This window comes from Adiantum capillus-veneris, chromosome 2, assembly GCF_014529385.1.
Source record: "Adiantum capillus-veneris isolate H3 chromosome 2, ASM1452938v2, whole genome shotgun sequence".
Lineage (NCBI taxonomy): Eukaryota > Viridiplantae > Streptophyta > Polypodiopsida > Polypodiales > Pteridaceae > Adiantum > Adiantum capillus-veneris.
The window spans coordinates 32,870,514-32,894,044 of record NC_140932.1 but is presented as its reverse complement, the minus strand read 5'-3'; the positions used below and the strand labels follow the sequence as shown (position 1 = coordinate 32,894,044).

At 43.3% G+C, this 23,531-nt stretch overlaps 1 protein-coding gene across 1 annotated transcript in view; it reads left to right on the top strand.

Annotated features, from left to right (window-relative positions):
- LOC147462599 (kinesin-like protein KIN-7E, chloroplastic) overlaps nt 1–23,531 on the top strand; it is a 67,500-nt gene that overhangs the window by 26,871 nt on the left and 17,098 nt on the right. The window contains exons 14-22 of the mRNA XM_086484458.1: nt 15,238–15,381; nt 15,610–15,795; nt 15,951–16,121; nt 16,268–16,498; nt 17,446–17,586; nt 17,677–17,802; nt 17,930–17,980; nt 18,104–18,151; nt 18,748–19,038. Coding sequence (XP_086340584.1) covers nt 15,238–15,381; nt 15,610–15,795; nt 15,951–16,121; nt 16,268–16,498; nt 17,446–17,586; nt 17,677–17,802; nt 17,930–17,980; nt 18,104–18,151; nt 18,748–19,038 — 1,389 coding nt within the window. The remainder of the gene's footprint in view (nt 1–15,237; nt 15,382–15,609; nt 15,796–15,950; nt 16,122–16,267; nt 16,499–17,445; nt 17,587–17,676; nt 17,803–17,929; nt 17,981–18,103; nt 18,152–18,747; nt 19,039–23,531) is intronic.

Here is a 23,531-nt window from a genome sequence, read left to right as displayed (position 1 = left end):
TGGCCAAGTTCAATGTGAACTTGGCCAAAGGTTAGTAACGTTTAAAATATACTTTAAAGGGGGCCATTTGGGCCTTTAACCCAACAACGTCCCACTTAAAGGCATAAATGGCGCCTTTAAGCTACGTGACTCCCACCATCTCTATGCATAGATGATGTTGTGCTTTGGGTAAGCACTTAGTGAGAGCATTTGCTTGATTCTGTGATGTATGGACCTTAACCAATGTAATAAGGCAATCCTCAAGCACTTCACGTATGAAGTGATACCGCACATCAATATGCTTTGTGCGTGCATGAAACATGGCGTTCTTTGCCAAACATATGGCACTCTGGCTATCACAACCAAGCATAGGTGCCTTGGCAGGCAAACCAAACTCACTGCATAGGCGTGCTAACCAAATAGCTTCTTTGGAAGCCTCAGTGGCTGAAATATATTCAGCCTTTGTTGTAGACAATGCAACAATCTTTTGCAATCTAGAACACCATGAAACAGCACCTCCCGCAAGAGTAAATACATAGCCACTTGTGGATTTCCGTGTATCCACATCACCAGCCATGTCAGAGTCACAAAATCCCTTCAACTCCATTGGTCCTTTACCATAGCAGAGGCATTTGTTTTTAGTCCCTTTCAAGTACCTCATAATGGACTTCACTGCATCCCAATGCAACCTGCCTGGATTAGCCATTAATCGGCTCACAACTCCCACTGCATGGGCTATGTCTGGCCTAGTAGCAACCATAGCATACATAAGTGAACCACAAGCTGAAGCATAAGGCACACTTTGCATGTCATTGGCTTCTTCCTTTGACTTGGGACAATCATCCTTGGAGATTTTGACATATGGTTTTAATGGCACACCAAGAGGCTTTGCTTCAGCCATGTTAAATCTGTCCAGCACCTTTTCAATGTACTTCTCTTGCGACAAATACAATAGGCGCTTGTCTCTTTGCCGTGTAACTCGCACTCCAAGTATATGTTCAGTTGCCCCAAGGTCTTTCATTGAAACGCAGATTTCAGCTGCCCTTTAAGAGCATCAACAGTGTTTCTTTTCTTTGTAGCTATCAACATATCGTCTACATAGAGCACAAGAATGATAGGGCTGCCATCCTCATCACGTTTGGTAAACAAACAATGGTCTGCATGGCTTCTTTTGTAACCATGTTTAAGCATGAAGCGATCAAACTTCTTGTACCACTGTCTACATGATTGTTTCAGCCCATACAAGCTTCTATTGAGCATACATACCAAATGTTCCTTGCCAGGGATAACAAAACCCTCGGGTTGCTTCATGTAAAGCTCTTCTTCCACATCACCATGCAAGAAAGCGGTATGTACATCCATTTGGTCCATTTCCAAATCAAGAGCAGCCACAATGGCAAACAATACACGCAACGTGGTCATCTTCACAACAAGAGAGAACACTTCCTGAAAGTCTATGCCCTTGGTTTGAACATATGCCTTTGCAACAAGCCTTGCCTTATACTTGGGTTTTGCATCAACAGTCTTGATTTTATACCCCCATTTGTTAGGAATAGCCTTCCTTCCTTTGAGCAATTAAACCAAATCCCAAGTATGATTAGCATGCAAAGCTTTAATCTCTTCTTGCATAGCAAGCTCCTACTTGTCGCTGTGCTCACATGTCTTTGCCTCTTTATACGTAAGAGGCTCTCCCTCATTTGTCAACATAATGTAATGCAAAGAGGGGTCATATCGACTCACAGGCTGTCTTTGTCGAGTAGACCGCCTCACCCAATGATCCACATTATTCGGCAATGGGTTTACATCAGGTAGCACGACAAAATCATCAACAATGGGCTGCTGTACATCATTTTCAGCATTGTTTCTTGGCTGCAAATGCCCTTCAGGAGTCTCAATTTGCTATCCAACATCATATGGCTCAAACACCACTGGATCATCTACATTTTCAGCCATTTGTGGTGTATCTTGAGGATCAAAAATAGGATTAACAAGTGGTTGGTCATGCTGAAATTTCACCCTTTTATGGTCATGCTTTGAGGCACAATTGTTTTGAAGCAGACTTGCTTCATTAAAAACAACATCCCGGCTGCGTACAACCCTTTTGAGCTGAGGTAACCAAATCCTGTAACCCATTTCGCCTTCTTCACCATATCCCATGAAGAGACCTTTAATGGACTTCGCATCTAGTTTACTCCTCAACTCAGGTCTAACATGCAAAAAAGCTTCGTAACCAAAAATGCGTAAGTGATTATATGAAGCAGGCTTGCCAGACCAAACCTCTTCAAGGATGTCACCTTTCAAAGACATGTGAGGGGATCGATTGCATATATGCACTGCAGTTTTCAAAGCTTCTCCCCACAATCCACGAGAGAGATTAGCTGTGGACAGCATGCATCTCACCCTCTCACAAAGTGTCCTATTGAATCTCTTAGCCACACCATTAGAAGAGGGGCTGTATGGCACAGTAAGCTCCCTCTTAATGCCCAAATGCACCAGAGTAATAAGAACGCTTTACTTGCTTGCTATATTGACATTCATTACAAAAGTCAAGCTTTGTGCCTTTAGCATCAAGCTTGTTCAAAGTACAAAGCTTAGAAAGGCCCTTTTGGCTCATATAGCCAAGCCTCTTGTGCTACAACTCCATGTGAGAGTTAATTTCAGCCAAGGCAATAAACTTGCCCAACACGGCCTTTCCATGCATGCAGTAAAGTGTCCCTTTCTTTGTGCCCTATACAATCAGCCTTGAGCCTTTAGTCATTTTCCATGATCCTCTCTCAAACAAGATGCTGTAACCATGCATATCCATCTGACCAACAGAAAGCAGACTCTTCTTGATTCCCGGCACATATCTAACATCATGCAAGACAAGCTCATTTGTGCCATCTATGGAGAGATGCACTGTGTCAATACCCTCAATGGAACATGCATGATTGTTTCCAAGGTATACATGGCCACGCTTGCCTACATCAAAGGTAGAGAAACGCTCCTTGATAGGAGTCACATGAAATGAAGCATCGGAATCAACAATCCAAGTCTGGGACAATGCATCATTGATAGTCAACAAAGCATCAATAAGATCACTCTTGGTGATCTGCATGTCCTGTGAATGAACATTTAGAGAAGCATCAAAGTCATAAGCATCATCATCCGACAAAGTGGCACACAAGATGTCCTCTACATCTGACAGCTCCTCAATCACGACACTAGAGGCCACATTGGCCTTCTCTTTGTCCTTTGAGCTATCCTGTGCATCTGCCTTGACTTCCTTCTTCTCTTTCTTTTTGTCTCTGCCATTCTTTTTCCTTTCTAACTCAGCTTTATAGTACGTGCAATCGGGCTTCTTGTGACCTTTCCTGCCACATTGATCGCAAGTCACATCACCCTTGCCTTTGCTTGCATTTCCCCTTTCTTTACTCTTACTCTTACTCCTTTGTGCATAAGCATTCTTCTTTTCTGTCCTGCCTCTAACCATGTTGGCAGAGCTGCCTTCCTCTCCACTTGCTTTCCTCCTGATTTCTTCATTCAAGATAGAACCCCTAACACCATCAAAGGTCAAATTGGGATTATTGGACAACGAAACCAACAAAGTTTCCCATGACTCAGGTAAGGTCATAAGCAAGAAGATAGCTTCCAGCTTATCATCAAAAGGGGACAAGCCAAAATCTTGTAACTGCGACAAAGTACCTGCGAATAATGACAAGTGCTCTGTCGCGCTCTTGGACTCATCTAGTTACATACCAACAAGTTTTCGCATCAAGTGCATCTGGTTGACAGGCGTTGTATTTTCATACATTCCCTTTAACTTCTCCCACACATCAAAAGCAGTCGTGAGACCTTTCACATCAATGACGGTTTCATCGATCATGGCCATTTTAATGTATGTAACGGCCTTCCTGTTCATGCTAACCCATGCTTCATCCGTCATATTCTGTGGCTTCACCTGTTCAAGTGCCCTTTCGCAATCCTTAAGAAATAGGATTCAAGCTGTCTTTCCAAAGATCAAAACCTGTTCCATCGAACCTCCTAATCTCGAAGAGGTTCTTCACATCCGAAGAAGATGAGGCCATAGTCGCACGAAATAAGAGGGATAATACGCTGAATTTTTGGGCAAAATGCGCAAAAATCGGAGTATAGTCTCATAGAGATGTGCACTACAACTCCAAATGGTCACAGGAGCAATTTGGGGCAAAATAGGTCGATTTGGACACAAAATTCAATTTCTGAAATTTATGCGCAGGAAATTTCAGCGAGCAAATTTGTGCTCGAAAACAACAAATTTAGTTGTTTTTAGCCTCACAGAACATACATAAAGCTAATACACAACCTTTAGAAGCATATAAGAGCAAAAGTTCCAATTTGTAGCATCAACATTGCATGAAATTGAGCCACAAATGGTCATACATTGCCAAAATTTGTCAAATGTGCGTGGATTGCATCAATTTGCACTTTCCCCAATGTAATCGCACCATAAAAACACTTGCAAAAACTTGCATAAATCTGAAATTTGCTTAAAACACCTGTTTTAGGGCTTGTTTTTCGGCAATTTCAGTGTTTTCGAGTAGCAGGGACTTAGCAAAAGTATTCCCACACCTTCTTAATACATCATTTGCAAAACCTGTATTTTGCTGTTATAACCTGTAATTTGCTGTTTTTGACCTAATTTCAGTCTGTTTTGGGTCAATTTGGGTTGCCGGGAGCTCTCTAGTGTCCGGGGACAAGTCCTTTGGCGACCGAATTGCAAAATCTTGCATGAAAGTTGACCTTCTTGGCTGAAATTCAGCGTTTGCAGGTTTGAGGCAAACCCTAATTTGGCTCTGATACCAGTTGATGAGAGGCGGTGTGTGCAAGTGATAGAGCACGTGAGGTAGTGGTGGTGAAGGCCAGCAGGAGAGGAAGCGCTAGCAGAAACGATAGGGAGAGAGAGAGGGCACGCTATTGCTGCAGGGAAATAAGTGAGTAAGTTAAAACTCACATTTCTTTTATTATTTGTATAGGACCAATTTATAAGTTAGTGGCCAAGTTCAATGTGAACTTGGCCAAAGGTTAGTAACCTTTAAAATATACATTAAAGGGGGCCATTTGGACCCTTAATCCAACAAGAGATTGGGAAAGATCAAGAAGAAGGCCAAGAAAAGCGGATCCCGACACTTTTTTGACAGTTGTAATGAAGATTTATCCTCTTCTGACAGTTCGGAGTCTGATGACCATACGTGTTACTAAAAAAGGAAGCACTTTTACAGAGCCAACCAATATGATTTTCTCGAAGACAAGGGCAAAACGACCAAGGAATTCAAAGAGGGTGGATAGGCAGTAAAGTGAAACTTTTTCAGGGTTTTGAGATGCTCCCAAGACTTCAGCCTTTATCCAATGATTTGATATAGCATTTTTTGGAGGCCGCTATACAGAGCACTCCAAGATTAGACGAGCAACATACTTTTTGAAAGGCAATGCACGGACATGGTGGTCCACTCTTTTGTTAAGAAAAGAGGCACCGACAAAGTGACTAAAGTTTAAGAGACTCTTTATTTCTTTGTGGCTCACTCAAGATATGAACAGGACGTGCATCTTCAGATGGTCAAGGCAGAACCCTTGGATAATCACTGTGAGAGATTTTGGGATGTTTTTTTACGTGCTTCATCCTTTAAGAAGATCAATTTCAAGCAACAAATCAAGCGGTTTTGCTGTGGACTTCCCAAAGAGATCTGAGACTATTGCCTTGAGCAGAAGTCCGAGTTCATACAACAATTAATGGGACATGCCAAGCGGGGATTTGCTATGCATTCGGGTAACTTGACTTATCCACCAGATGAACCTTCGACAAGTCATAACAGAAGCAGACGACAGAGAGAGACACGATCTCGATTGACAGAAGAATATTTCAAAGCGGGAAAGTGTTTTGAATGTGGAGAACAAGGACATATCTCTACATGGTGCCCCAAATGGAAGAATAAAAATGATTGACAAATGAAAATAGAAATGGACAAGGAGATACTCTTTCCAGAATAGATATTATATAGAACATTACGGATGAACTGACACTATTTTCCTTTGTGAATTTATGACTGAATAATTTTTAAGTAGGACTATTTGAAGATGATTTTGATTTAAGTATGGAAGTAATGTGTTATGAAAGATCTTGCTATTTGTAAACAGATAACATGATCGAGAATGCGATGATCATGATTTTGGAGCAATGATAGCTCCATAATAAACTTGATAACGAAAAGAATCATGAATTTGGAATCATGATGAATTATTGAATGGAACCGTTGTGAGAGCATCAAGAGTTCCCAAGGGATGAGATGGCCTCACAGCTAGAATTGAATGATTGAAACACTTCGTTTAGTATGAACTTAGTGTCTGATTGATAGATTGGAATTCCCAAAAATGATTACTCGCACATGATTGTGCTTGAGTGAAGATGAAATGATTGACAAAATGATTGCAACATTTTGGTCGCGAGAAATCTATTGACATGATCGCAATATGGGATTAATTAATCCAACATCAATGAGGTCTGGTGCGGGTCTAGGTTCGATTGCTAAATACGTTGCCAGGAATCATAGTCCTAGATCAGAATGGATTATATGTGATGATCTGGATGTGATGTGAATGTGATATGACTGTCGTCTTTGTACAAGTGTTTGATTTGTGTCGTCTAGTGCGTCGGTACTTAAGAGTGAGTGTGTATTCAACTGGTTTATGGCTTATGTCTGATTTTGCAGGCATAATCGAGGGTGATTACAATTCTTTCAAGAGGGGGGTATGTCACAAAATGCTGACGTGGCAGTAAGTTGTACGGATTTATAATGACGTGGTAGCAGGTTGTACGGACAACAGGCTCGAGATTCGTGCTTATAGGCCACGTAGCACCAATATGGATTTCCGCAATATGCGTTGGCATGTTGCCGTGGTTGCTGTACGGAATTCCACAAATTACCCTGTTTGCTTTTCGGGGCAGATTTTGGGACTAGAAGCTTTTGGGGCAAATTGCTTTTGAGTTTACAGCTTTTGGGGCATCCCTTGTATGAATAAATAGACCCAAAGGGCCTCACTCTTCAGAGCATTTGGACGTAGAGTCTGAGAGCAGAGGATCCCTTGGCCTATTGTACTTTGCTCAAGCATTAATATAAAAATAAATACCGAAAGGAGCGCCAGCTTTTGGGGGCGGATTAGTAACAGACTTGGACACCCCAAGTCGGAAATCCGACACGACACATGAGAGAACACTGCCCATAGGTATTGCCTGCTTTGGCGCCCCTTTCGGTATTTATTTTTTTATTAATGCTTGAGCAAAGTGTATGACCCAAGGGGTCCTCTGCTCTCAAACTCTGTCTAGATGCTCTGAAGAGTGAGGCCTTTTTGGTCTATTTATTCTTATAAGAGATGCCCCAAGAGCAGAGCCCCAAAAGCTGTAAACTCAAAAGCAATCTGCCCCAAAAGCTTCTGGTCCCAAAATCTATCCTGAAAAGCAAACGGGACAATTTACAGAATTTTGTAGAGTAGCCACGGTAGAATGCCAGCGCATATTACGGAAATCCGTACTGTTGCCACGTGGCCTGTCAGTGCGAATCCTGGGCTTGTTGTCCGTACAACTTGTTGCCACCTCATGATAAATCCGTACAGCATGTTTCCATGTCATCCCATCTACGCCACATATTTCACCAAGCCCTATGGTAATTTTGGTCAAGTCGATGATGGAGATGATGCTACAACAAGAGGCTCATCGTGCCGCCATGGGATAAAGATCGTGAAGAACGAAGAGCAGCTATGGAGCTTGAGCGTGAGCAAGCACGCGAGGCTCAATGCGTAGCGGTTGAAGAAAGAAGGATAGCTATGGAGCTCAAGCGTGAACAAAAACGCGAGGCTCAACGCATAGTGGCCAAAGAAAAGCGAGCAGCTATGGAGTTACGTAAAGGGACCAACGCATGCAGAAGTTGGTCCTACAAGTACTCTCTACGAAGAGCAAGCCACTCAAGGAGACCGGCGAGTCATCACGTAGCATAGGTTGAGACGACGACTCCAACAATCCAATCATTGACAAGTTGACGTTTAGTAAGTATGATGGTAAGATGTATGCTTCTGTGGTTCATTCTTGGTTGCAATCAATATAATGCTTACTTTGCGACTAGCAAGAAAACCTTGATCGGTTAAAAGAAGATTGGCGTGGTCTTAATCAAAATGGCACTCCTTTTATGTCTTTTTCTAACCGTGTTTTGCAGATTGGCGTTCAATTGTGCAAGTCGGATGAGGATCGAATAGAGGCTTTCCTTTTCGGGTTAGACGAGTACATCAAGTTCGTTGTGCAAGTTTTCAACCCTACAGACTACAATGACGCCGTTAGAATCTCTCTAGCGCAAGAAATGAAGCACAACAAAGGTAAGCCGAGGGAGAACAAGTCAAGTACCCCTCAAGACCGACATAATGGTAAGACCAATGGAAAGAACAATGCATAACGGTACTCATTAAGCCAAGGAAGGCTCTCCCTTCCCCGAGTAAAAGGAACCTTGAGCACCCATTGATCACTCATCTTGAGCATACATCATCATTCTCTTCCGTTGCACATTACAACAAAAGATGAAGCTTGAGAAGGCTCAAAAAACTAGAAACAATCCTATAAGCTTCAAGAGAGATGTCTCCCACATCATGAGCGAAGTGAAATGCTTGTCCAAGCGAAAATTTGAAGTAAGGGAAATGGTCAATTTCTAGAGCATGAAACATTTGTGAGTTATGTTGGTGCCATTGTTAGCGTGCAAATAAGGAAAACGAGTGCCTCTATAGCCTTGCATGAGTCACACCGTCGGAAAGAACTATTGCACCGCCGAAACCACGTGTGATAAGCACCTGTAAAGTTTTATGAAGAACCCTTCTAGCATGAAGCACACTTGGAATTAGGAGAAACCAAGGACATTAATACGTAGCTCGTCTCGAGTAGATGTCCGTAGAGTATCCATAGGCTAAAACTAGATAAAAGATGAGAGAGATATAGCCATTCAAAGTTGGGGGTGTACTCTCTCTTGCTAAAAAATGAGCTCTTTGGAAAGTTTGCAAGTGTTGCAGCTATAAAAATGGAGACTTTTTTCTCTTTTATCCAAGAGGTTCTTGTCTCTCTCCTCAGTCGACAAGGCTCTCTCTCAAGGCTCCTTTTAATTGGTTCATTTTTGGGCTTTATTTGGCCACAAGGGATGATGCTTAATGCAAGAGTTTGGATTTTCTGAAATTGACCTTAAGGCTTGCCGCAAGTCCAAATGTATCCAAAGCTTGCATAATCTCCCGCATGTCATCCTGATTATTTCGAGGCATGAATATGGAGTCATCAACATAAGCCTGTCCAATAAAATCATTCCCAGGAGGCAATTGCAATTCGTGAAGATGGCCAAGGGAAACTAAGTGATCCAAATACATCAACAAGGGGTGGGTGGCAATGGCATACAATAAAGCACTGAGGGGGCAACTTGCCTGATAGAGCATCCAAGTGGCCAAGGATCGGTCAGCTCACCATCAAGAAGGCCAGACGACGTATTGTGAGCATACATGAGAAATACAACATTTGCTATTTTAGGACCGAATCCAAGGACTCGCATTGTGTCTGCAATGAAATCCCACTGTACCATATCAAAGGCTTTTTCAATGTTCACCTGCATCACGAGAACATCTTGTTGGGTGGTTGGCATATTCCATTCCAATCAAGACATTAGCCAAATTATCCATTATCTGGCGACGAGGGATAAAGCCATACTGAGCAGGATGGATACCCGCCAGAAGAGACTCTTTAATGCGATGCACAATCATTTTAGCCAATATTTTGTAAATGACCGGCATGAGAGTAATTGGTTGCCAATGAGAGAAATGCTGGCAGAGCTCCTATTTGGGCAATAATTTCAGTAAGCCTTCTTTCCAAGACAATGGCAAATTTTGCTTACTCCATACCGCATTCATCATATAGCAAAGTCTCTTTCAAGGACTCCCAGAAAGAGATGAAACAGTGAGCCCATCCTAACCGGGGGAACGCCAACGGCCAAGAGCAATCAATGTTGAATGCAATTCATTTTCAGTAAAATCCACCTCCATTGCTTGCGAATCATGAGGCGAGAGAATTGCATGCACCGTAGATAACAGAAGTCGACGGGCACGATGAGCTTTAGTCGAAGCTGGAGGAGGAACAACAAATACATTTCCAAAATGCGACGTCATGGCATCAACAAACTCACGTTTAGAGGCTGTCCAAGAGCTCGATTGGAGCATTACTCTCTTAATGGCATGGAGGCCCTTGAATGATGGAGGTGCTGAAAAAAGTGTTTCGAAGCACATGTCTACTCGTGCTCGATGTCGAGCACGAGTGTGCCATTTATCATTTTGCGTTTATCATTATGTTGTAGACATACTCAAGCATTGCAAAGCGCCGTCAACTCACATTCAATCAAAGGACGTATATCAGCCAAAATTTGTAGCTCTTTTAACATGTTTAGCATCCTCAACATCCCCGCGTATCTGAAGCATATAGTGCTTACCATAATCCTGAATCGCACATTGCACACATATCACGAAATGATACCAAGCGACGTTAGGATCCAAATACATTTGGTCAACCAATGGGGGAATAATATCATGAATCATATCACGAAACAACTCATGCGAAAGATAGGCATTATTGATGTGCAACAAACGTTTCCTAGAGAGAAATTGATCCCCCTGCAGTCGCCCAAAACGCAATGTCATCATAATTGGGACATGATCATATAACAAGAAGGTGTGGTCAATGCGCATCTCACATACATACTCATCATATTGTTGCATGTTAAGGACATACCACCGATCTAATCGTGTGCGATAGGAGGAGCGAGCATTATGCTGGAAAGTGTACCCATAAACATCCGGATGCAAAAAGGTCCACAAATCCAACATCCGTGTGCATGCAACAAGATCTGCCTATGCGTGCACTTCCACACCCAACATGTGCGATTGACCTATGGCATTATCAGATCAAGCAGGCGCATTGTTAAAATCACTACAAAGAAAGGCATTGGAAAGCCAAGGATAAGAAGAGATCGCACGCCATAACACAGCACGTGGTCCCGAGGCTGTGTGGGCATAGATACCCCCAAATTCATAAGTTTGGCCATCAATTGTACATTGAACCACCAGCCAACGACCCGTTGGATAATTGTACGCAAGAACTGGCTGCAACTTATGTCTAACTATCATCAAAACTCTTGAATAGCCCGTCAAACCAGCATATGCTATCCAGTATCTCACAAAATACGAACATTGCCCAACAAATTCATGCTGATTATGTTCTTGCAAAACAATAATGTCTGCCATACATGTATGTACATACTGCCAGGTTAATCTCCATTTATCAGGGTTGCACAACCCACACACATTGTATGAAATGCATTTAACACAACTATGCATCAAGGAGATATGTACAAAGGCAAAAGAAAAGGAAGAACTAAGAAGACGTGCCCATAGGCACATCATCATCAATAGATCGTGGCTCGACTAGATCATCCTCCATACCCGCATTAGTAGAAATAACACCTACAGGTGATGAAGAAACTCCATGAATCACTGCATCTCTGTAAGAGTGCACCACCTTATTCCATGCATCCGCAAGCGTACGATTGTCATTACAAGGTACAGACTTTTGCATTGCAGATTTCACCGCAGGAGGTACATAGCTACGAGAAGAAAGCTGCGAGCGCATTTTAACAGTCTTCTTAGGGGTTATCCAAGGAGATCCTTCCCCAAGATCCACAGTTTTATCCTTATTCCGCGTCTCCTGAGCTGCGTCAAACTTTCCTTTGCTTTGAGAGTTAGGGGAACCAACAGATTTAACTTTGCCTTTATCCAGAGGTGGTACAGCAGGCAAGGCAGTGGCCCCAATGGAAGTCGATCTCGAATTAGAGTCCTCTTTTCCATTGGAAACAACAAGCTGCGGAACAGTTGAAGGAGGAGGCTGCAGATGAGTCTCAAGACATTCTGATTGCATGCGTCCAAATTTCACACAACGAAAACATGAATTCGCAAATTTCCCCCATTTGAGCTTGAAAGGATGCTTGCCAATAAGAGGGTCCCCCAAGTTAACAGTAATACCTTGAGGAGTGGGAACATCCGTGTCCCAAAGCACACAAAACCTATTTGTATTGGCATCAAGTTAGGAGGACATATTACTTTCCCCAAGCGAGAAGCAAGCACAAGAAGAAAGTGTCGCCAGGTGCGCGGAAAGTCAACTATTTCGACCCATACTGGACACTTGTGACGAATAAGGCTTTGATAATCTCTGGTAAGAGCCCATGGCAGTACATGTGTCATCTGAGTACCAGAAAACAAAGGAGATGATTCAAGCAACATGTTGCGGGCGTCAGTGTCAGCCAACAAGACTTCATAGAATCCTCTGGCTCCAAAGTAGACACCCCGGACAGCCTGGCGTTTAAGAAGAGAATCTACCCACTGACCCACGTCTTGCGCAGTGGGCATCTTGCCCGGAAAGAACAAAATAACCGCATTGAGAGCATACTGCACCATTGGGTCCATGAGAGCTTGAACTGGGATAAGCACCTCGGTGGTGGGCTCCTGACCCTCCCAGGCGTTCCATGCACCTTCAAAGTCTTCCAACAAACAAGCTTGGATTTCACCCATTTCCAAGGATTCTGCGGCCATATGTTTCTTGCGTTTATAAACCTGATCGAGATCGGAGGCCAACTCAGTCATGAAAGAACAAATTCGCTTCAAAACCCTATGTGAATTGAAACCTGCTAGATGCTTGAACACTACGAAACTTTGTACACCTGCTGCTGAACTGAAAAAGACCTTTTGTTCACATGCTAAATGAACTTTACATTAACTGTAGAGACTTGGTACACTTCGCTGCTAAATTGTAGTGAGAAAAAAACCTTTGAAAAAATCCAAAAAAGGAATTGAGGAATGCAACAAAGCTAGACGACACGATTAGGGTTTCTTGTCCCTGCGTATTAGGGTTATCCGCTCACGTTCAGACCTGCGTATTAGGGTTATTCGCTCACGTTCGAACCCTAAATCTCTTACCCACACACAACACGCACACACACCTGTTGGCGCAGGCGCAAAGAGCTGCAACAATGCGCAAAAGTTCACGCGACAGGGGAGTAGAAATTCGACGCGCATGTCTCTCTCTCACACACACACAGACACCACACACCTGTGAAAACTGAAGACCACACACACACACACACACACACACACACACACACACACACACACACACACACACACTTTTTTTTGTAAATCTGCTTTGATTAATTTACAAGTGGGAAACCTCAAAGCAAGGAAAACCCACGAAAAGAAAGGGATACAAAAAGCGGAGCACTATGAGGCTCCGAAGGCTAGAAACAAACAAAGTAAAGCCCTGTAGGTGTCAGGAGTGATGTCTCCAGCATCATAAGCAAAATGTAGCGCTTGACCGAGAGATAATTTGAAAGAGGGAAAGGGGTCAACATAAATGCCTTGGAACATGAAGGAGTTCCTATGGTGCCAGATGGCCCATAGAGTCCAAAATTTGACCCAAGTGAAGAACACCGCAAACTGAGATTGCGGTGGCTGGAGCACCCCAAAAAGCCAAAAGCGTATGTGAAAAGAGTCGGAAGGGAAACGCAGCCGAAGAGCAGTCGACACTTGCCGAATGATTGCTCTGGAGTGGCGACATCGCCACAGTAAGTGCGGCACTGTCTCCTCAGCTTCAAGGCATCTAGGGCAGCGGGAAGGCGCAATATGCCGAGTAGGTAACACACTGCCAACAGGTAGAGCTCCCACCAAGCAGCGCCACAAGAAAACACGTTCCTTCAAAGGTAGATGACTCTGCCAAATGCGAGACAATGTGTGTTGCCACCACAAAGATGACTCGGAAAGCAGCCACAGCTGGTTACCATGATGCACAATCCATGCATCAGATTGAAGGATTGCATATACACTGCCAGCGGAAATGCAGTCCAATCTAGCAGTAGCCAAATTCCAATCAGAGTAGCGAGAGTCCACATCCAAAGGAGGAATGGGGGAGTGATCAGCAAGCATCCGTTGAATTTTTTACCAGAGAGGAGAATAGTGAGGACCCAACTGAAAGCGGGACACTGCCTCAGTGAACGAAAGAACATAACCCGAGTCATCAAGCACCTGTTGCACCTGACAGATTCTTTCTTGGGAAAGAAAATACGCTTGACGAGGAGACCGTCGAATCAAAGTCGAAGCGAAGACCTTGCTCCAATGCAGACTCTCCAAACGAAGAGAGTTACCCATAGAGGATTGTCGACCATTCCAAGCCAAATGCGAAGTGACAACCTTCCAATCAACAATGAGAGAAGAAGTAAAGGGACATCCAGGAATGTGTCCTTCAAGTTCCCCAAAAACAACATCCCAATAAGTCGGTTTTTGATGGCCAAAAGATGGGGTGACAATGTGCGTACACACACACACACACACACACACACACACACACACACACACACACACACACAAATGTATGTGCACATGCACATTTGCATGGGCTATATTAAGTGGTGTACTCTAGTCTTTCTTTGATGTGATAGCAGTCACACATTTTGTGAAAAGGGTGCCACTTTTCGTAAGAATCACCTTGTGAGGGTTCTACAACGAGTGTCTTATGAACAACAGAAAATAGGCTGCTATTTTACAGTGAGTGTCTTATAGCTGAAATGGAAGTGAATGCTGTTAGTTCATGTTCAAGGGAGCAGAGATTGAACTTGTTGAGATTGTAACTTGATGTACCACATGTATTGGTGATAAACACTAATGGTCCATAATATACGTTGCTAAGGGTGCTGAATAGTGAGTCCGCAAGCAAATTACTCCAATGTCGGATTCGTGAGGCTCTTCCAACACCAAAGATGTAGATACTAGAATATTTTGGCCATGTATACGATCTAGAAAGCTGCCTTGTATGATTAGTGCTAGCCTCTGGAGTAGTCTTTCTGTTTGTGAAGAAGGAAGACTAATTGAGAAATAATGTCGAATTTGTGATTTGAGCAAGTAAACCCTGGACACGAACATGGGTCTTGCAGTATTTGCCATTAGATGCATGCAGCTGCTCAAACCCTGCATAACCATGACTCATCGGATAAACGACTCGTAGCTAGTGGCGGTAGTCAACAGAGTGCTCTGGCTATTAAGATATATCTAGGTCTTGTTCAAAGTCTTCAAGGTGAATGTTCTGTTAATAAAATGAATCACTGCTGTAGCACCGTTTGACTTTCTCCTGTCTTTCAGATTATGGATGAAAAGTCTTTGATAAAGAAATATCAGAAGGAAATTATGAGCTTGAAACATGAATTGGAACAAGTGAAGAGAGGAATTGCAGACAATACATACCTCATGGGCAATCAAGAAGATCTTGCATCATTGAAGCAGCAGGTTTGCAGCTTTTCTCTCTGCTTTTCATCATTGATAAATCTTGCTCTTGCATGGATCTAAGAAAGCTGTCTTGTTGTTTTCCTGAAGTCCTGAAAAATTTGAGAAAATAATGCTACATGCAGCAGTATTCTAGCTTTCTTGTAGGGCTTTTTTCACTATGTGCATTTTCAGAACTAAGATTTAAGTCGTTGATCTCATTTCTTGTTTTACTGGACGAGTTTTTGGTAGTTGGAAGCAGGTCAAGTCAAGCTTCAATCAAGATTAGAAGAAGAAGAGCAAGCAAAGGCAGCATTACTGGGTAGAATTCAAAGGTTGACAAAACTGATACTTGTTTCCACCAAGAACACAGTCCCTCAAAGTCTTCCTCCCGAGAGACAAGGCAATCGCCGCAGGCATTCTTTTGGAGAAGAAGAGGTAGTTTTTTTGTTTATGAATCTCATGATTTTTCAACAATTGTTTTTGTTTAGTTTTTTCTCGTAGTTTTTGTTTCTATGCTGCACACATGGCAATGTTAAATAAGCCTGCCCTAGTGTAAAATAATGCCTGAGTTATTACATGTTGACTTTCAGCTTGCATATCTACCTGATAGAAGACGTGATGACTTCATCTTTGAGGATGAAGATGGTCATGAATCAGAACTGTCTGTAGATGGAAGGAGTGACAATATTATCTCCGACGAGCTTTTCAAAGGAGAAAAGAAGACAAAGCGGCGCAGTATGCTTGCCTGGTTCAAGTCAAAGGCGAGTATAATTTTCTGCAACTAGAAAGTGTGCTGCATGCAGTCCTGTGCTCGTCTCCCACTTCCTTTTTATCATTCTTGTTATTTGACTTGTTGCTTGAGTGGAAAAAAGACAAGAATATAACCGAAGACACCCGTTTAAAACAGAAAATTGAGAACGGTGGCCATGCAGCAAGCTTTGATTCAGATAATTCATCAAATGCATCACCCGCAACAAGTGGTTCTGTGACCCAAATTGACCCGGGCATTGATCTCAAGGGCCGCAGAAAATCAGTCAGCCGGCGGGTAGATGAAGTTGCTCCTGTCGATCCCTTCTTCGAGCCTACACAGGCAGGGGAACTGTTTAGTGCTGCTGTTCGAGGTCGAAGGCCTCCTCCTGTAAGTTTATCTGCGTTTTTGACCTGAATTGTCTGAGTTAAGAACTAATTTTTCTCTTTCATCTTCTGTTGCTAACCTGAAAGATGGCTGACTCAAATCTTTCATCATAAATAGAGCTTTAGTGTAGGGTTGACTATGTGCTGCTGCTTCCTCTCTCTAGACTAGTGTTTGGAAGCTTCTTCACTCGATGTCGCTAGAACATTGACTGCTACAGGCATCAGGCCAATGACCAGCTGTCTACAGTCCAGCCCAGTTCAGATGAAGCTATTTTATAAGCCTTGATGCTGAGACATCACTAACTGATTTTAGCAACTTACAGCATAAACAATTTTTCCTAAAGGCTAAGATGTACTGGAGGAGGCAAAAGTATTTATGTATCTTTTCTGAAGGCCAAAATGACTTCTGAAGTAAAATAAAGTTTTCATTATGTTTGTGGAAAAGTTTATTGCTCAATATCAGTCAGTGTAGTTGTGCTGTGATCAATGGGGATGTGTGGATGCAGTTACTTAAGCTCCGATTTTATCACTGACCTGTTGTAATGATTACAATAATGCTGTGAAAGTTGGTAGGTTATCCTCTATGGCTCGAGGTATTGCACTTTGTTTAGGGAAAAAAAAGTAAAATTGTGATAATACAAATGTACACATGCACATATTCGTGCCATCTTATGGATGAAGGGTATGATTGGCTGTAGTGATGAGCTTCGTAGACGTTAAAATGTTGACTTTTGACTTATCTCATGTTGCCAAGTTTTGGAATATCTCAAGACTGAGACACACGAGTTTTGAGCTTAGACTGCATAGAAGCAACTAAAATCAATTGTTTTGGTACCAGCTATAGTGATTTTGTGGTTTCGCTTAGAAATTATTTTCATTTTCCCATGTCTTCAAGGTGTATCTCAAGGATGCACGTGGTTTAAGTTTACAAATTGTTGCCTGATTATGCAGACAGGGACAACCATGGCTGATCAGATGGATCTTTTAAGAGAACAAGTCAAAATGCTTGCTGGAGAGGTTGCATTATGCACTAGCACATTGAAGAGACTAACAGAGCATGCTGCAGCCAATCCTGATGACAATCAGATTCAAGTAGGCAGTCTATCTGACACACGGTTTTTCCTGCTTGCAGACTACACATACATGCTCTAATAGCTTTATTTGGGGTTGGTGAATATACAGATGCAAGTGAAAAATTTGAAGGATGAAATATTGGAGAAAAGAAGGCAGATGCGTGTGCTTGAGCGCCGGATAGTTGGTAATGGAGAAGTTGCGTCCAATAATGCAGCTGCATTAGAATTTTCTCAGGCAATGCACGCCCATTCCTCCATGATATTGCTTAGTATTTGAAAAAGATGAAGGCTAGGAGCCAAAAGTATTGCAAATTTTTTCTCTCAATCTGCTTGTTTTTAACAAATTGTTGGGTTCGGTGCAGACTATTTCTAAGCTGACAAATCAATTAAATCAAAAGTCATTTGAACTTGAGGTACATATGATTCTGTCAGTGAAAATTTTACAGTAAATGGTGTATGCCTTTGAGAAAGGTTTGGCTTTATTTTTAATTTTGAGACTTTTTCGTTACATTTACCTTCGCTGATTGTTATTGCAGATTAAAAGTGCGGATAATAGGATTCTTCAGGAGCAGTTACAAGCCAAAGTAAGTTTGTCTTTTCCAATGTTTGTCTTTGAAGTTAGAGGGAAGATGTTTTATCCATAGAAGGTTCTTACGATATGTCTACCTAATTTCTCACTACTTTCTTGAGAGTACCCGAAATGAAACTAAGTTGAGCATATATTCACACGCCCTTGATGATGTTAATAGGAATGCCTGATTATTCAATAAAGACTTTGAAAGTGGGGATAATGGTTAAATTGTTTTTTGGATGACTGTTACAAATACATAACTTGCAATTTTGGATGACTGATAATGGTTAAATTGTTTTTTGGATGACTGCTACAAATACATAACTTGCAATTTTGTTCTCCGTTTTCAAATGTACATAAAGAGCATATTTTATTCGAGTACCACATGGCATGCATTTCTGATCTAAATCCTCGATAAGCTGGGCCATTCCGGTTATACATACACTCTATTTAGACTTAGCCATCATAGAGGTGCTGTGACACAGTGCCCCTAGTCTTGAAACAGTCTATCCTTACATATGCTAAGGCACTAGTCAAATTTTGTTTCTGGGATATGTTTTCTATTGCTGCACTCACAAAGTTGTGTTTTGTTTTGATGCTATTTCTCAGGTTAATGAAAATACAGAACTTCAACAAGCCATTGCTGCCCTTCGACAGCAAATTGCTGAAAAGACAGAGAACATCTCACTGCAAAGTACAACGGATGCAGTGTCTGAAAGCAGTGGCAAGTCAAATTCCACTTGGCTGGTCAATGAAGATGTGACTGTGAACAACAGTGGATCTGGATTGCGTGTAGATCTCGTAGGAGCAGAAGTTGAAGCTAGCACTGAGGGGGGTCTCTCAAGGAGTCTGAAAGCACCTGATGAGATGGGAAGTTTGCATGCCCAGATTCTGGACCAGGTTTGTATAGATGATCTAATCTGTAAAACTGGTTTCTAGCTTTAATGGAAAATTTGAATCATTAAGTTATAGGCTCGCATATGGCTTAATCACGGCTTCATCATGTTTCCGTCTATGAGATAGGAACTCAATATCTGTAACCTCTTTCCTAGGCACAACTGTATCACGGACCATCGTATAATTTCTCGGGATTAGTGCTTTTGGACTTTTCTTTGCTGTTGACTTTCACAACGCAAAAGCTTAAGACTAGGAGTCTTGCATGATGGTGCGAGACCTATGGGACGAGACTTAAAATGGCAGCATGGAATTGTAATGGATCAATGAAGCTGGATGTAGGCACATTTGAGGATAGCTTTAAGGGAAGAGACATTATTTTTTACTCGGAGAAAGGGAAAATTGCTTTCTTCTGGGGAGGGAGAGTAGTGGTGTTGGAAAAACGCACCGCATGATGGTGCGAGACCTATGGGACGAGACTTAAAATGGCAGCATGGAATTGTAATGGATCAATGAAGTTGGATGTAGGCGCATTTGAGGATAGCTTTAAGGGAAGAGACATTATTTTTTTGTCGGAAACGCATTAGACTCTTGGCGGCACATTACCTAGAGTGACGAGATACCATTGGGAGACTACTTGTAGGCAAGAAGTGAGATCAAGGCATAGAGGACGGGGGTTGTAGCAGGCTACAGTGTCACTTTCACAAGACACACAGTTAGTACAATTGGTCTAGGCTGGTTCACACTAGACGGACTCTCTTGGCTGGGCAGTGACACGTGGCAGCAAGGATACGGACGGTGGTCTAGTGGACATCGTGGCTAGGTCACCACCACTCAGTTTGGGGATAAATTTAGATGGCTGACATTTATGAGCCGTTGGTGGCTCTTTATGGTTGTATATATGATTAGTAGTTGTTGGGTCATCGGATTATCTTCTAGATATATGGTCCAACGTCGTCGTTTTAGAGAGAGAGTCTATACACACAGCACGTCTTCACCATCCCTGCACATTTGAGCCTCGACACCCCATTGTACCTGTGAGTCTTGGGCTGGAGCCGAGTGTGCTGCCACGCCAGAGTCTGTATCAGTTCTTTGAGATAGTCGAGTCGTATGTTGTGGTTTGTTGTTGTGTCTCTGTGAGCTCAGTTGTGGTCTATTGTTCCTTTGTTTTCAGTCTGTTTTGAGTGAGATTGTCACGTACATAGCACCGAGGAGCACCCACTGTAGAGAGCACGACACACTATCCGCGCTACAAGTGCTCTCATTTTGGCGATCACGGTGGGACCTCAACTGAAGTCTCACTCTCTGTTGAGATACAAATCGTAAGCTAGTTGGTTTCGCCTACTTTACCTACTGGTCTGGTCCTGTCTGGTCCTCTCTCGTCCTGGTCTAGGCTTTCCTCGTCCTTGGTCTAGTCCTTCCTCGTCCTTGGTCTAGTCCCTCCTCGTCCTGGCCCAACCCTCCTCGTCCCTGGTCGTCGGGGTCTAGTCACTTACTGGTCTAGTAGAGATTAGACCTGTCTTCATCCAGTTAAAGCAGTTAAAGGTCTTCTTGCTCAAAGCTTGGTTGGATTTGTGGTCGTTGCATGACACATACAAGGTGGTCATTCGAGCGTCAAAGCGCACTATTAAGTCCTCTGAAGTACTACAACAGAAGACGACCCTTGGTGCGTAGTAGAAGTCCATCAACCTCATCACCCATACCTCCACATACGGCATCACCCATTCCTCCATCCTGTTCCACATCTTCTAGGTCACCTTCCCTAGTAAAGCTCTCTCCTATTTTGTTACAGCAGGCTATTGAGCAACGGGCTCCTGAGCAAGAGGCCATGGAGGCGTTGGCCAGAGTTTTGGCCAAGGTAAATATCAAGTTTCCTACCTTCAAGGGCTTCAGAAGATGCAGACGACCATGCGAGAAGGTTTGTATCTCTCTGTAGGGGTCGTGGTCTTAATAGAGAAGATGCTTATTTGGTACTCTTTCCATTCTACCTTGGATGGCTTAGCAGACAAATGGTACAGTCAATTTGCAGTCAATTTGCAAAGAACCATTTTGCAACTTGGGCAGCTTTAAGACAACAGTTCTGTGCAGCATTCATGCCAGGTGACTACCAGGAGAAGGTTTTGGATGAGTTGGCCAACATGGTGCTCCAGCCAGAGGAGACTTTTGCAGAACTTATGACTAAAACCAAGTCTTTGGTTTCCAAGCTTCCCCAGCAACCCGGTGAATTTATGGTTAAGAAGTGGGTGCAGAAGGCTCTTTCCAAAGCTTCTCAGAAAAAACTCCGAGAGAGTCTCCGACCCGACGCCACTCTGGAGGAGTTTGTCGCAGTTGCTACTAGGATAGAGGGGGCTAGGGAGCTGTTCACCAACTCCCCTCACATAGAGACTCCCTTTGTGTTTTCGGAAAGTCCTGCTGATCCATTGACTTCTTTGCGTAGAGAACTTGAAGCCCTAAAACTACAACGCACTCTTCAAGAGGAGAAATCAATCTCTTTTAGACAAGAGAAACCACCACATCTTGAGGCTTTGGATCAAATCAAGAGAGAGCTAGAAGAGCTTCGGTCTCAGCAGGAGACTAAAGCTATGGTATGGTGCAGCTCGTGTCGCTCTCCAGGACATCCTCCACAGGACTGTTCCCTTTGGGCTTATTGCCACCTTTGCAAAAAGTCTGGGCATGAAGACAAGGATTGCTACTATATCAAGGGATTATGGCAAATACAACAAAGTCTAGGTCCTTCTCTCCAACAAGGGCTAGCACTTGCATCCAACATGGTTTCACCCTATGGCCATCAAAACCCGATGTCACCTCTGTTGACAACACCTCCTATGCAAGGTATGCACAACAACTTTGCATCTCCCAGCTTTTATCATGCTAGTACTTCTTCAGTTCCCCAAAGCTTCTACACGTCAGCATCCGGTCCCACGCAGCAAGGGTCGAGACCACCTCGCCCCTCCGATAGGCCAATTTTGTGCTACAGGCGCGGAGAGTATGGACATTATCAGAGCAAATGTCCGTTGCTAGAAGGGTCCCCTCCTTGTCGACACTGCCTTGAAGTTAAGGATCACTATAGTAAGGATTGCCCAAAACAACGTGCATCCACATTTGCAAGCACAAGCCAGAACCAACAGGAGTTTACATTCCCAAAGGTTAACCTCATCACAGTAAGCACCATTCCACAGGCCCCGCCTTCCACTCTTGTAGTTGCCTTTCGAGATGGGTTGAAGAAGGTGGAAGAGTCGGTTGGGTGGTTACACGGGCACAGAGAGCTGCTCTTGGTCTCAGCCTCCCTGGCAGTTCAATTTTTCCGTCTCCAGTCACATAAATAAGTCAAACTCCCTTAGTAGCTGACAATCCAGCAGGTAGTGCCAAGAGCCAGCCTACCTCTCTTCTATCAGATATTGATGGGGCTTTCATGGAAGCAGTAGAGGACTTGCAGAAGCTTAAGATACTAGAGCAAGATCTCATCAAACGAGAGAAGCCTACAACAGAGTCTATCTTGAAAAACACCTTTCGGCAAGTGTCATTGTACGACATGCTTCGACCTGATGCAAATTTCCGAAGTGACACCCTTTTCATCATCGAGTCTTTGTATCCTGGTGCAAGACCTAGTGGTGGGCACCTACCTGTGCAGCCCTTGGAGTCCTACATGATTTCTTACCCAGTTGCTCCCCTCACCGACTACAAAAGTCCTCGTCTCACTGTGTCTATTCTTGGGCATCAATTCTCAGGCGTCATAGTGGATGGTGGGCATGGGATCAATCTGATGCCATAATTTACTATGTTGGCCTTAGGTGTGCAGCCTACCCGCCCTGCTCCATTCACTGTTACATGGGTGGACCAGAGGACAGTCTACCCTGTGGGCATAGTAGAGAGGGGTGTCTCTGAAGGTACAAGACTTCACATTTAACTTGGATTTTGTGGTGGTCAGTCTTCCTCAGGTGGAGGGAGGATTTCCTTTGCTTATTGGTAGACCATGGTTGTGGCATACTAAGGTACTTCATGATTGGGGAAACGACGCCATGTGGATACATACTTCTGGCTCCCCCATGCAACCAATTCGGCTCGAAGGAGGTATGGATCCAGTGGTTCATTACAACTCATTGTCAGTACAATCCAACCTCGACCCTGAGCAGCCCATCCCACTTGACGGGTTTGACGAAGACCTGTTGCAGTGGTTGGAAGCTACCACCTCGATGCCATGCTATGTGGTCTCTATTCGAACCTCACCTGTGCTGGTAACACTCTCTCTCCCAACTCCTCAGGCGGACACCATTGTCCCAAGCCCTACAACAGAAAGTGTGCCAATCGAAGAAGTAAGTGTTAGTCCCTGATTTCCATGATTCTAGTGTACCTTTGATGGAAGCCGTCAGCCTTGGTGAACCTATAACACATCATCAAAGGGGGAAGAAATCTCTATTCAAACCTCACCTGTGTTGGTAACACTCTCTCTCCCAGCTCCTCAGGCGGACACCAGTGTCCCAGGCCCTACAACAGAAAGT